Raw genomic sequence first — 15,156 nt, 5'->3', positions numbered from 1 at the left:
ATCAACAATTACGCACACCATCAAAGCAAGAATCATCAAAAACCTATGTTGAGATGTTGCCTGCAAATAGAAAATGATATGTTTTTTCAACTTTATTCAGTACAAACAAACATACCTCTATTCTATTCAGCTCTGTTTAATTTTCACTCAGAACCTTTTAGAAGTGTTTTTTTTACAGGTTTGAAGTTTCCTCCTCCTCATCTTCCTCTTCCGAAGGAATGTCATCCAGGTCAAGACGCTGAATCCACTCCTGGAAGCCTGCAAAATCATAATACCTCGTAATACTGTAGCAGTACTTATTCCAATCAGTTCTTATCGGAACTGGTCCACTGTCGCTTTTTCTGTAGTGCCTCAGGTCAATGTTGAAAGGTCAAAGTCCATTCAAGTCAATTTAATTTGTATCAGCTTTTTGGCTTGTGACCTCTAACTGGTTCCTTCTTAGACTGGCATTTTTCAAATTTTTCAAAATTATGTTTATTTTTCAAATAAACGTAATTTTTCTAACTTACAGAAAACACTTTTTTATTCTTAATTCTAAAGGGTTACAAGATGATAAATCAACTCCAAGGTTGGAAACCACTGTTTTATGTAATCCAAAATCGCTAATTTACCTCAGAGGGCTTTACAATCTGTACATCAGGCACCCTCTACCCCAAGACTCCAGAATGCAATAATAACATAATATAAAAATCACTTGATGTCAGTAAATGCAGGTCATGTACACTTATAGCAGTCTAATAAAACCCTCTCCAGTGTTAGCCACAGTAGAAACAGGTGAAGAAAGAACGCAACAGAAACAGCTTGTAGGTATAAGAGGGCTTTATTTGAAGCGAGAGTCACGTCAGACGCACTAGAATGTAGGCTACTTTGAAATAATATAACTCTGGGGAACATGAGGCCTCAAATTTTGGTGAAGCAGAGAAACTGGTGTCTGCACAATCTAGAGCAGCTTAGCTTGGCCATGACACATTCTGCCACCGCATGCTAACACAAGCCATCATACAATGGAGTCTCATCGGATGCCACAAGTGGGTTTATAAAATGCATATGCTCAGCCCTCTTGTGTTCATGTCTGTAAGCTGTGGTTTGTCACACTGTTGTTCCATGAGTGATAATGACTGCTTTCTGCAAATACATTTTAAAATAAAATTCAAATTCTAAACTAAATAAATCTTATTTATACTTATCTAAATTAATTAATGTGAATTGATTCCCAATGTCACACACAATTGGATGCCCTGATGAGGCCAACAAACAAAATATTTTAGCTGTAGGACACTGAATTTCTTCCTCAAAAATATACATTCATTCAACTGCAGAGCAACAACATTCACTTGGTGTGGTCATGTTCCAGTGTTGACTCCAGCTCCCAACAACTCCTCCACAGCTGTCCGCCCACTAAAGATGACATCGTTCACTGACACGCCATCATACGAGGAGCCAATCAGAGACAGCAAGAGATGATTTTTCTTTATGAAGCTACGCATGGACTCTGGAAAGGCAGACACACCTTAAAATTATATTTCACTACAACATTTGATCATTTTAAAGGCATAAGACAATTATGGACACAACAATTATAACTATAACTTATAAGTTTTTAAGTATAGTTGATACTCACCTACTCTTCGAAAGTGTCCTTGATAATATTGAGGTATACAGTCCTGATAAGAGAAAAATATCACTATTCATTCAATTCATCACTATTACAAAATACCAACAATATAGCCAAGATACAGTATCAGTTTGTGGCCATGGGACAGAAGTCATTGTTATGTTGTATATGTGTATAGTTGGCAAATACATTAAGTTACAAATTCAACATAACATTTATTAACACAGACATAGTTCTGTCATACCCTCTGTAGAGAAACCCGAGTCCAGCTGGGTACTGTGGTGACTCCTAGGTGGCAGTGCACTGCCTCAGTGGCTCTTGCTAAAAGACGCTCCTCTGAGACGGCTTCTGGGACACCAAACACTTCCTGGAACCAGGCCCCACCCATCATCACCTAGGAGACATGGTCATGACCTTAAATCAGAGGCGCAGGCAGTATCTGAGCCTGATGACTCGAAAGACACAAGATTCTTCAAAAGCATACATACTGCATACTTTCAGTGCTTTACAATGAAGCAGCAGCAGTTTGCTTTTAAGCTGCAATAATCAATATTTTTATACAAATAATGAATCACATGATTACATGTGATGTGAAAGGAGTCACTCAGAGAACATAGCCTTTGACACAAGACCGGCACAAAATTCTCTCTCTCATCAACCTAGTTTCCAGCAGCAGCAGGCAGCTGTTTCTTGTGAAAAAACTCTTAAAAACTCACCGTAGAGTACCTGTTCAGCACCATGCGAATTAAGAGACTAGTTAGTGAACATAGTCAGAGGTCTGTGTCCATTCAACATTTTTAAACACACAATATGTAATTTCAGCCGCTAGGGGTCTCTCAATCAAAACAATAACAAAAGACAGAGTGTGATGACATTGCCAAGTAGCGTGGGATCATGGAAGTTGTTGTCTTCATTGTTAAACAACCAGCTTCTCTGGGATAAGATTACTCCAGTGTTCATCGTTCAGGATGTTTTTACCGGGAGCCGAACTACCCAAAGAGGTCTCCTCTTAAAACAAATGTACACGCAGATTAAAATTGGTAAAAAAAAATACTAATTAAAGCATTTTCACCTAAAAAAAAAATCTGTGTTTTTCCAACGATGTTCGGCAAGCTCTGGACGTCCGGTAGGGGCTGTTAGCTGAGCTGCTGCTAACGTTTGCTCTGTTTATTTCTCTTATAACTTAAGATCCAGACGTTCGGCAGGTTTCCACCGGGAGCCCAATTATCTGCAGAGGTCTCCTCCTCCCCAAAAACAAACGTACACACAGATCAAAATCGGTGAAAATACTGAATAAAGCTGTTTCACCTAGAAAAAAACAATATTCCTGTAGGGGCTGTTCGCCGAGCTGCTGCTAATGCTGCCAACATTTTCCCAGTTTATTTCTCTGATAACCTAAGATCCAGACGTTCGACAACTAAAATCCTTCATCCGGCTAAAAGATATAGTTAAAAATGACCAAAATTTATCATGAAAATGTGACTTAAAACTGAATAAAAGTCAATTTATAAAAGTGTCTGTCACAACAACCACAACACTGATGTATTATCTTGTATGTGTGTAAGTTACTCTTTGGTAGACACAGTTGTAGCGGACAAACAAAACGCCAGGGCATGCATCTTGTGCACTATACTCTTTGTTAGAGGGGTATGACGCCATTAACAGGCGACCAAATGAAACGGTCCATTACCTTGATTAAAATTTCATATTTCTCTGGGTTTGAAAATTGTTGGAAACATTTGGGATAATGTAAGTACACAACTCAACAAAATATATAACATAGGTTTAGTTGTTTTTAGACATTTTAATGCAAAATAATTATATATTATAGCTTAAATTGGCCTGAATAATATAATACTTATGTCTGCAGTTTTGATTGTATTGTATGTATGTATGCAAAAAGCATTTTCCCCATAAACCGCCATTGTAAAAGAGACATCTGTAGAACTGTTAACAGGACACCTCAAACTGCAAAGGAGGTCAACTATTTGGGCCCGAGCACTACAGTCTGAGGAACCCTTTTGTTTTTGAAGGGATTCTTATTATTATTAATTATTATTATTATTATTATTATTATTATTATTATTATTATTATTATTGTAGTACACCATGGCATTTTTGAGGGGCTTAGAATGCTCAAAATCTCACGAAAATTGGCACACATGTCAGAAATGGTGAAAATTGCAGTTCTGTAGTGATTGGGCTCAGGCGTTGTCAGTAGGCTCCATAGCACCCCCAAACGCAGGGCTGTTTTCATTTTCATTTTACAAACACATTTGAGGCCTTTAGGATGCATGAAAACTCATGAAACTCTGTACCTATGTTCGTATTAGTAGTACATGAGTAGTACAATTGGGCTTGGGCGTGGCACATCAGCTCTATAGCGCCCCCTAAATATGTTTGACATTTTTGAGGTGCTAGGTGTAATCGAAAACTCATGAGGCTTTGCACATGCAAAAGTGGTGTAACCTGATATCTGATATGGATCTTGGGCATGGGTGTGGCAAAATGGCTCGAGGGCGCCCCCTAGAAAATTTCAAAGTCAAAGCCCCCACCTTTAAATTTGACATATATGTATGAAATTTGGTAGGCAGATGTAACATCTCCAGACAAGCCTGTTGGAGCCATACCCTAAGTCCAAGAGGAAGTGAGCCATTTTGAATCTACTTTGCATTTTTTTCACAAAGCCATTATAATGATATAATATAAGCTATTTTAATGAACTCCTAGAGATTTAACCCAAGCGGCTTTAAATTTGGTAGGTTACATCATCACAACACCTTTGTGATGCTAAATTGTGAAGCTTTTTAATTTTCATGGAACCCCCTGGGTGTGGCATGCTGGACAATTTTGCCCAAAACATGTTTGGGCATTAATCAGGAAGTTGTTGTAACTCCACTTTACATCATCCAATCCGCCCCAAATTTCTCATGCTTGATAAGAGTCCAGGCCTGAACACATCTACATGCCAATATTGAGTCATGGTTATCGCCACCTACTGATAACAGGACATGTGACTTATGTGACAAACATGATCCAATTTACATGAAATTTACATGGTGTGGTCTACACATGATACACTACATTAATATTTCACCTATTTAGTATTGCCTACATGCAACAACAATTGAGGCCTAAATAACACATAGTTCACCTAACGTATACACATTATCCAATAAGTCATATCCAGCACAACATACTGCACACCAGAAATAATATTTTATTCTAACAGTTTGCGATAATCCTGAAATTAAGAGCTGTGTAAACAGATCTACAGTAGTGATACGACAGCTGTTGTTCCCTCCGATGGGTACGAGGTGCGAGGGCCCGTTCACCACTGCTTGCAGCTTGAATTACTCTTTGTATTATGAATTTTTAATCGATGAAGGTTTTATATTTGTAAAAAAAAGAGTCTAAAAAAGAGATTGATGTCTGTCTGTACAGTCTATGGACCAAGTGAGAACACGTGTCACACAATGGCAGCCAGAGAGGAAATTTAAATATTGAGTCATAGTCATAGCACCACCTACTGGCAACAGGAGGTTACAGGTGCTGTATTTTTATGACCTGTGCTTAGGATGAACAGATCCACCTCAAATTTGGTCAGAAAAGCCTGAAGACCTTCATGATGCTATATTGTAAAGCTTGTGAGTTTTCATTGAACGCTGTTGCTGTGGCAATGCGGCGAATTTTTATGTTTCAACATGAAAAAACAAACTGTTGTAAGCCGACTCCAAAACATCAGATCTTTCCCAAATTTCACACACTTGATAAGAGTCCTGGTCTGAAGACATGTACAGGCCCATATTGAATCATAGTTATAGCGCCACCTAATGGCAACAAGTCGCCATAAGCCCCATTCTTTTACTAACTACTCCTAGCAGCTTAACTAGATCCACCTAAAATATGGCCATCTAAGTTTTAAGACCTTGATGATGCTAAATAGTGAAGCTGTTGAATTTACATGAAAAGCCATTGCCATGGTGATACACTATTCACCATGAAACAGGAAGCTGTTTTTGAGGGGCTAGGGATGCTTGAAAACTCACGAAACTTGGTAAACATGTCAGAAGTGACGAAACTTGATATCTGATATGGAACTTGGGATTGGGTGTGGCAAAATGACTAGAGGGTGCCCCCTAGAAGATTTACAAAGACAAAGCAGGCACCTTTTAATTTGATGTACATGAATGAAATTTGGTAGGCACATGTATCATGACCAGACGCACAAAAAAGCCTCTTGGAGCCGTACCCCAAGTCGAAAACTAAGTCAGCCATTTACTTGAATTAATTAATTGAATTTACTTTTCGCACAGTTTTTTGACATTTGCAACATTTGCAGCGGCTTCTCCTAGTTTCACCTCTGCAGTGTCTTTGTCCATGTCTACGTTTGTCTGTGTCATTGCGTGAAATGCAAGGGAAATATGTCTATGATCGTCAGTTTGTTTTGGATATTTGTAACAAAGACTTTTGCTATGAGAAATACTGTCTGAGAGAGCTAAATGAGTTGAATGCGCTTGGTCTGCTACTTCCAGTGGACCCAAAGGAGACCATGGCCTTGCCTGGAGCTGCACCAGAGAGGAAACATTGAAAGCAGTGCAACAGGATGCGGAAGTGGGGCAAGCGCAGAGGAGTGCAAGCTAGGCTAACTGTTAACCCACACAAACAGGCATTTCCAACAATCATGTTGCCTGGACATTCTCTGGACAGCAAAATGGATTATATAACTGGTCACTCATTGACATACAAGAGCTGTCTACATCGAACTGAGACATGTACTTTTCTCTCTACATGCACTTTAATGCATTGTGCTGCTAACTGCTCGTTCTTTTTTATTTTTTCCTCTTGGGATTGATATGTTTTTATCATTCTTTAAGGGGAATTTTTAGATATACAGTATATCTTTATCCTTTCTGTTGTTGTTGCACTGCTGTGGGCTGGGAGGAACAACGTTTCATTTCTTTGTGTATGCAAATACACAAGAAAATGACAAACTAAATCTTGAAGTTCTCCATAAGAATGTGCACAACATATTGAAGCATGGCACCAATAGCCCCACCATGTGGACATTAGAGAAACACAACCATACTACCTATTAACTGCCGTATCTCTTACATGTAATATGGTAACCAAATTCAGCAAAGTTGTAGCCTTTGTAGTTGTAGTCTGTAGCATTTCATATAATTGCACCTGTAGGTGACCCTACAGGATTTTAAAAAATTAGTGCTGGAGCAGCAGCTTACAGCGGCTGTAGTAGTAGCAGCAGCAGCAGCAGCAGCTAACAGTTAGCAGCTCTCAAACGCAATTTCTTCAGAAATTGCACACTTTTCTGGTTATTTATTATTATTCTTCTGTACCTTTTTCGGTTTCTAACCACTGCATACTCTGAGTAACAGAAACCATTCTAACATCAAAAATGTTCAGCTCCTTTAAGGACAATACTGCTCTTATCATTCTTTGAAGCATATTCCAGTGATTTTATATCATTTTTAAAATATTAAAATTTATAATGGAAAGTCTATGGGAGGAATGCTTGAATGTTCATATTAGAAAAAACTAAATGTGCTAAAGTACCGATACTTCATGGACAGGTTTCCCATGTGGAAATACTTAACATATTAAAACATAGGACCAATAGTGCCACCATGTGGTCAGTCATGACATGTTTTATGTTTTGGCTAATAACTCATGAACTGTGAGGCCTTTCAAAACAAGATTTGCACAGTTTGTTCCTTGGATGATGCTAAGTAGACTGATAGAGGCCACACCCATTGCCTTAAAAAAATCCACCATTTTGGATTTTTTGCTTCTGTTGGCACATATTTCATCTAATCTTCACATTTCGTCATGTAGTTCTCCAAATCTCCAGCTGTCTGTTCCTGCAGTTATTAGTTGGTAAAATCTATTTTCAAAATGTTAAATCGAAGTGTAACCGGAGCTCCACCATTACTGAACCTGTCTGCTGTGGAGCAGAGTTGCAGTCTGCTGCTGCTCTGTGCAATACCTCTGAAAGTTTGTTCTGAGAATCAAAATAAAAGCCCAGAACTTTCACCCCTGCCTCAGTTGAATCCCTGAGCAAACAAGTGAAAAGAAGAAGAAAGGTGACATGACTCATGACTGAGTTACAGAACAATATCGTTGGCCTCCTGTTAGCCAAAATCAACTAATGGGCTGATAATTTGGAGTGCATGATCAACCACAACACTGTGAGTATCATTCCTTTTAAAAAGTCTGTTGACTGTGTCTGCAGAAGTTGAGAGTCTGAAATCTGACATTAAGGCCTCATGATATTCCCAAGGATAAAAAAGACAACATCAAATCCAAGGTTGCCAACATTTGCTGTGTCACTGCTGGTCATACAGTATCTCTGTAAAGATAAGAGAGAATATAGACATTGTTCATCCTGTGAGCCGATATAACAAAAAGCTGAGGGAAACGAGAACAACCATCATCTGTTTCACCCATAGATTGACACAAGATTTACTGACGATCTAACGGCTGCTGATAAGGAACTGCGGGAGAAGCTATGGCTGATGGTAGAAGCTGCCAGGAAAGAAGGGAAAAAGGCACACTTCACAGGAGTTCGGATCATAATGGATGGGAAGGAAATACATTCAGCCAACAGTAGAGGTGTCCATGCAAGATGATGTGTTGCAACTCAAGACCGCTTTGAATGGCACCTCACTTCAGATCTGTGTTACACGGTCCAGAAGTTGAATGTAGGAACTGTTAACCTTTCAACCTCCAGTGCCTCCAAGCATATGTTTACATCGCTGACTAAGCGAGATCTTCTCATAAGGGATGGAGACTATTTGATGTGGTTACATCACACTTTGTTACTTACTGTTACACTGACTTTATCTGTTGTTTCTCTAAAGGCCAGGGGTTTGAAACATAACTTAAAGCAGAAAGCTTTGTTCTTATTTGCTACACTCAATTGTAAATTACACAGCGTTTTGGAAAGATCAATGGGGCAATGACATTTGGTTTCCATGGTTTACATGGTTCAGAAAAAGCAACAAGAGTTGATATATTGAAGAACACCTTTAATGGGGACATTTTGCATTAATAAAGTGGCCCTAATGGTCATTATGTTTTATTAGTTCTTAATAGCAATAACACATATTAATAACTTCTTACCAAATTATATTAATACAATTTTAAAAAAATGACTTACTGGATCATTTAGAGCATTCCTTTTTAAACTGGCTGTCCAAATATCCAAATTTACTAATTTTGCGAAGAAGTGACTTCAGTATAGCTCTAGATGGTTTGTTAGATAGATGACCTTCTCGCCCAAATATTTCTTTAGCTTTCAGTTGAATACTTTTTATGGAGAAATTCTATTTGGTGGATATATGGAGAAAAAAAAAACATACTTACTGTTAGGCTTCCACCATGGGGTCAGACAAAGAAAGGCCTACATGTAAACTCTGAGCCTGGCCATGAGGCCGCCTCCTTCATTTGTTCCCCTGAAACAAAGGGACAGCACCAAAATGCTGCTCACAGACTCCATTTCTGTGCATTTCCATGCATTGCAATTTCGCACCTAAGTGCGAACTCAGCAGGAAATGGCAGGCTCTCATCTCTGATTGGCAGAGATGCATCAACATCACAGGGAGTCGTGGCAACACAGCCGTGACATCACTCCCCCTTTAAAACACGGGTCGGAAACAAGTCTTGTCCTCTTTTAGCATATCTGTGCTCAGGAGAAGGATTGCTTTTTCGGTCAGCCAGATTACCATCAAAGAGGAATTGTACACGTGTGCTTATCCCCCCTTTTCTTTTGGAGCTTCTCCCCTTGCTGGACGAGATGAGACTTCGACCCGTGTTCTTACGAACACCACTACTGGATCCGCGAGAGACTGCTGTTGCAACCCAGCACTCTCACTGTTACTTGCAGAAGGAAGAAAGGATTTTCTTCACGGAGAGGTGGATAACTTCTACGCCCCTGCTGCCTGTTTAGTTTGTGTTCACCACGCTAGGCTGTTTGCGTTATCCCATTCGGCATTTCTGTGTTTGTGCCACCAAGAGTGAAAAGTAAGTTGCTTTGTCAGTTCACAACCAGATAACGTGCGTACAGTCCATCATCCATACGCGCGCTCTCTGTAGATAAAGCAACCACTGCTCTCCTCTCACGGTCGCGGGACCGAAGAGTCGGTCTCCCTCTTCTCTTTCCCTCTCTTTTACTAACACACACACACACACACACACACACACACACATACATACATACATACATACATACATACATACACACATACACACCCTTCACCTGGAAGCCATGCCATCTTGAATCACTTGCATCATCACCTGGCTCGGTCACAATTGTTGACTTTGTTGATCCTTGTGGAGATTAATAAATATTGTTTATAGCTTTTAAGAGAAACCTTTTTGTCATTATTGTGCATATTTTATTGTGATAAGTGGCTGATTGAGAGTCAGAGCACGGACTTTCACCTTCACTGTTCACTTGGTGGTGCTGATACCCCAGGTATTAGCTCCCCTAATTGAACAATTTGTTTATGAGACTACTTTTACAGTCTGGTTATTGGTCCTGGTTTTCGGGTGGTGCCCTGCATTATTAATTCAGTTTAATAATTTCTGATTTCATAATTATCTCTGATAATAATGAATTGTAACTAATAACCAAACGCACTCCTTTCAAACCCAATGTTACTAAAATACACACATGGGGTAATAAAACTGTCTCACAAAGACTTCTGGTTGATAGCTTAATTCAAGGTTTAATAACATTCCAAATCTAATTTCAAAGCTTAGGAAAGATCCTCTTTGTATTGATGATTGGAAACCTATTTGTCTTCTCAATAGTGATTATAAGGATTTTGCAATGATCTTTGCTAAGAGATTAAAGATTGTTTTAGACTGTATCATCATGATGAATCTCAATCTGGTTTTATGAGGCACAGACATACAGTATATCTAATTATATAAGGCTTGTAATAGATTTAATTGATTATATTGATGTGTGTATTGATGAAAGCTGTATTTTGTTTTTGGATATCTGCCTCAACAAAGTCGAACACCATTTTATATTTCATGCCTTACAGGAATTCGGTTTAGGCCTTTGTTCTTGTAATTCCATCAAGATGCAAACTGCTCAATTAATCTACAAGCAAGTTCTACTAGATTTTACTCAAAACGTTGCGTCAGACAGGGCTACTCAGTCTCCCCGTACATTTTTTAAACTTTACCCTCAATTATTTTGTTATTTTGTAAAATTCAGTCCATTAAAGGGTATCTCTATTGTTGATTGTGAGATTGGGAGTCAGCTGACTGTTGATACCACTTATTTTTAAAAGATGCTTCACAAGTTTCAGAGGCAATTGATACCATTAAGACTTACTCTCTCTCTGTTTGATCATTAACAAGTGTGAGCTGCTTGCCCTTAAGCTGAGGGTGGACTCTACCATACTACTGAGGATTTAGAAGCTGATGCCTTACATTACATTTACACTGGGTGGAAATTGTCTGTCCATCCTAAAATATGAAGGTTTGTAGTTGAACAACTGATCTTAAAACATGCAGGGCTGTGTAGAAGAGAGAGAGTATACGCACATGATCCATGTGAAGGAGTGAGAGGGCATGAGAGAGAGTGCACAAGAGAGACAGAGTGAGACAGAGAATGAGAGAGAGAAAGAGTATGTGTGTCTGTGAGTATGTGTGTACCGTCACTCTAGTAGTCCGTCCAGTAGGTCTGTCGTGCTGAGGAAAGGAAACAGAGTCATAGACCACACCTAGTAAACCCCGATCCTCAGATGATGGAACCAGGTGACCAAAACCCTGACAACACACATACACACGCCATTACATTATTTTTGTCACTTTATTGGTAATGCACAACAACTGACACTAGAAATATGATGACCAATATCAGAGCCACAGTATAATGTGGCTACAGCGGGTCGTCCACTAATTGGAAGATCGGCGGCTCAATTCCCTGCTCCTCCAGTCTGTATGTTGCAGTGTCCTTGGGCAAGATACTAAACCCCAAAATCGCTCCTGATGGCTGTGCCATCAGTGTATGAATGTGTGTGAATGGTTAGCTTCCTCTGATGGGCAGGTTGGGACCTTGCATGGTAGCCCCACCCATTCAGCATATGAATGTGTGTGAATGGGTGAATGTGACACGTAGTGTAAAAGCGCTTTGAGTGGTTGGAAGACAAGAAAGACACTATTCAAGTACAGTCCATTTACCATTTAATTGTTTGCCGTGATGTTGGCTCTAAGAGGAGTCACTGGTTCATCAGAATCCAAAGGATGTTTCTACTGGAGAGTGTATGCTTTGTATTGCTTCGCAGAGTTTGTTTATGCGACATCTTTATGTGGATGTGTGCATATCAGGTATTACTCATGTTGTGGGGACATTAATCTGTTTACAATCATATTGTGGGGACTTGCATCCCTTGGTTGGGTTTGGTTAGGGTAAGTCTCGGGGGCAATGAATGCTACTCAATGTAATGTCCTCTGAAATGATTAAAACACAACTCTCTCTCTCTCTCTGTATGTGTATGTGTGTGTGTATGTGGGTGTGTTGTGTGTCCCTCTGTAGTTCTCACCATTACAGGCAGGATGGAACCTTCATACTCCAGATTTACCACAGCAACTGTTACTGTGGAGATGTCCTGCAGCTGCTGGATGAGAGGCTGACAGGAGGAGGGCAGGGCTGAGGAGAGGGCTGAGGGGGAGCAAAGAGAGAAATTACTTCATATAGGGCTTAGTGTTATGGCAAGAAAATCATTTTTTTCTTTTTGTTAACATTTCCCATAGATTCCATTTTGTTAGAATGAGTTCTCAAAACATTTGGTTTTTCAGAAATCTAATAAAGACATTTACATCACATTATTATTTGATTGTTAGGTAAAAATACTGAGATAACATTTTAATTGTATATCTTGTTATCCACCACTTGCCTTTAGCAGGTAGTGCAGAGATGATGTGGTCAGCTGATAGGACTCCATCCTCCAAATGGATCTACACACACACACACGTATTATGGAAGCAGTCAAATAAGACGAGAATATGAGAATAGAGCAGGCCAGAATGTGTTGTTTACCATGGTCATCATCTTAGTTTAGTGTGTTATCATGCCCACATCTGCTAATTAGCAGTAAACACAGTTATTACAGTTCCTCCAGAGTATATGTGGAGCTATTTCACTTGTCACAATCACAAGTTGTGATTTGTCCTTGATTGTTTGCTGAACATCTTAAGTATTGCGAGCCTGTCAGAGGGCAGACATCAAAGCAAGGAGAAGAGAAAGAGGAGGAGGAAGGAGACACAAATGCAAGAATGCTGCCGATAGTGAGGACCTTCTTTTGTTGAGACTGTAATGAACAATGAATAATAACCCTCATTTCTGAAGTATTTTTGTTTTGTTTCTGTCTGCGTTGAGCTATCAGTGCACAGTTTGGAGACAGACAAGAGGACACAGGACAGACCAACAGACCAACATTTCCTTCCCTAGAGCCACAACGCTAGATGGCTAAAAACAATGAGCAAACATCATAGAGCTTCAAAACTTTCTATTAGAAAATGTTACCAAATTTGCTAAATTCTGCAGATGAGGGAATGACACAACAAGAGGCAGCTCAATCTTAACATCACATTCATATTTTCCTGTCATATGGATTATTGAAGTTTATAGTCTCCACTTACCGTCCACCCAGAGGCTGAAGGACTGATTTGTTTAACAGCTGCCTCTCTGTGAAGCTGCACTCTCCCACTCTGTTGCAGGAACTCTATGATAGATTCTGGGAGAGACTCCATTCCCCTGCTCAGGGACCACTGAGCCCACGACTCTTTAATAGATCTCTGACTCAGAGGGCCAGGAGGGACCACAGGAGTGGGACCTACATGTTTTCACACAAACAACTTTAGTCCTATAATAGCATTGATATTACAGACAAAATATAATAAGCACTCTTAGCACTAATCTCACCGAGACACATATATAGTGGAACCATTCTGTTTTACAGTGAAGTTGCAGTATGTTCCTAGTCAGATGTGCTATATGTTTCCAGTGGTTCAAGGACTGAGGCTTTAGATAATGCACAGAAATACATTACAACTCCATGTAAAACCAATGAAGAGGAAACTAAAATAAAGTCGAATCAAATGAAAAAAAATTTAAAAATCGAATAGAGACAAAGTAAGACAAGGAAAAGTGCAATAATAAATAGCCCCAGGTTTAATTAGGGAAAGTACAGAATTAATCAAAGGCACAGAGGAAAAAAAACATTTGTCATTGAGACAAACGGGCTTCAGTTATTGAACATTCAAGGTCATCATCATCATCATCATACTATTTATACAACATATTTTTGCCCTGCACCTGTAAGTGATTTATTACCTTACAGCACCACTTAAAATCTATTTCTAATCTAATCTATTTTATACCTGATCAATCTATCTTTAGTAACAGGCTATGTACCACAGTCCTTTAAAGTAGCTGTAAACCTCTTCTTAAGAAACCTACTTTTGATTCAGGCATTTTAGCCAATTATAGACCTATATCTAACCTTCCATTTCTCTCTAAGATCCTTGAGAAAGCAGTCACTAATCAGTTATGTGTCTTTCTACATAACAATAGTTTATTTGAAGATTTTCAGTCAGGATTTAGAGTGCATCATAGCACAGAGACAGCACTGGTGAAAGTCACAAATGACCTCCTTACTGCATCGGACAAAGGATTCGTCTCGATACTTGTCCTGTTAGATCTTAGTGCCGCATTCGACACAATTGACCATCAAATCCTTTTGCAGAGACTGGAACATTTAATTGGCATTAAAGGAACTGCATTAAGCTGGTTTAAGTCCTATTTATCAGACCGATTTCAGTTTGTACATGTTAATGATGAATCCTCCATGAAGGCAAAAGTTAGACACGGAGTTCCACAAGGTTCTGTACTTGGACCAATTCTATTCACCTTGTATATGCTTCCTTTAGGTAATATTATTAGGAAACGCTCCATAAATTTTCATTGTTATGCAGATGATACCCAATTATATTTATCAATGAAGCCTGATGAAACCAATCAGTTAAACAAACTCCAAGCATGCCTTAAGGACATAAAGACCTGGATGACCTGCAATTTTCCACTTCTAAACTCAGATAAAACTGAAGTTATTGTGCTTGGCCCTAAACACCTTAGAAACACATTGTCTAATGATATAGCTACTCTGGATGGCATTACCCTGGCCTCCAGCACCACTGTAAGGAATCTGGGAGTTATCTTTGATCAGGATATGTCCTTTAACTCCCACATAAATCAAATCTCAAGGACTGCCTTTTTTCACTTACGTAATATCGCAAAAATCAGGCACATCCTGTCCCAAAAAGATGAAGAAAAACTAGTCCACTTTTGTTTACTTCTAGGCTGGATTATTGCAATTCCTTATTATCAGGCTGCCCTAATAAGTCTCTAAAGACTGTCCAGCTGGTCCAGAATGCAGCTGCACGTGTACTGACTAAAACTAGAAAAAGAGATCACATTACTCCCATTTTAGCTTCACTACATT

At 39.2% G+C, this 15,156-nt stretch overlaps 1 protein-coding gene across 2 annotated transcripts in view; it reads right to left on the bottom strand.

Annotated features, from left to right (window-relative positions):
* Positions 1-131: 131 nt before the first annotated feature.
* Positions 132-15,156, bottom strand: part of ppox (protoporphyrinogen oxidase) — a 42,716-nt gene continuing 27,691 nt past the window's right edge. For both annotated transcript variants that reach the window (XM_067602567.1, XM_067602570.1), the window contains 7 exons: positions 13,295-13,488; positions 12,550-12,610; positions 12,196-12,314; positions 11,306-11,419; positions 1,860-2,009; positions 1,622-1,664; positions 132-1,492 (listed from right to left, as the gene is read on the bottom strand). In XM_067602567.1, coding sequence (XP_067458668.1) covers positions 1,344-1,492; positions 1,622-1,664; positions 1,860-2,009; positions 11,306-11,419; positions 12,196-12,314; positions 12,550-12,610; positions 13,295-13,488 — 830 coding nt within the window. In that variant the 3' untranslated portion in view covers positions 132-1,343. The remainder of the gene's footprint in view (positions 1,493-1,621; positions 1,665-1,859; positions 2,010-11,305; positions 11,420-12,195; positions 12,315-12,549; positions 12,611-13,294; positions 13,489-15,156) is intronic.

This window comes from Thunnus thynnus, chromosome 10 (genome assembly GCF_963924715.1).
Source record: "Thunnus thynnus chromosome 10, fThuThy2.1, whole genome shotgun sequence".
Classification (NCBI taxonomy): domain Eukaryota; kingdom Metazoa; phylum Chordata; class Actinopteri; order Scombriformes; family Scombridae; genus Thunnus; species Thunnus thynnus.
This window is presented reverse-complemented; position numbering and strand designations above follow the sequence as displayed.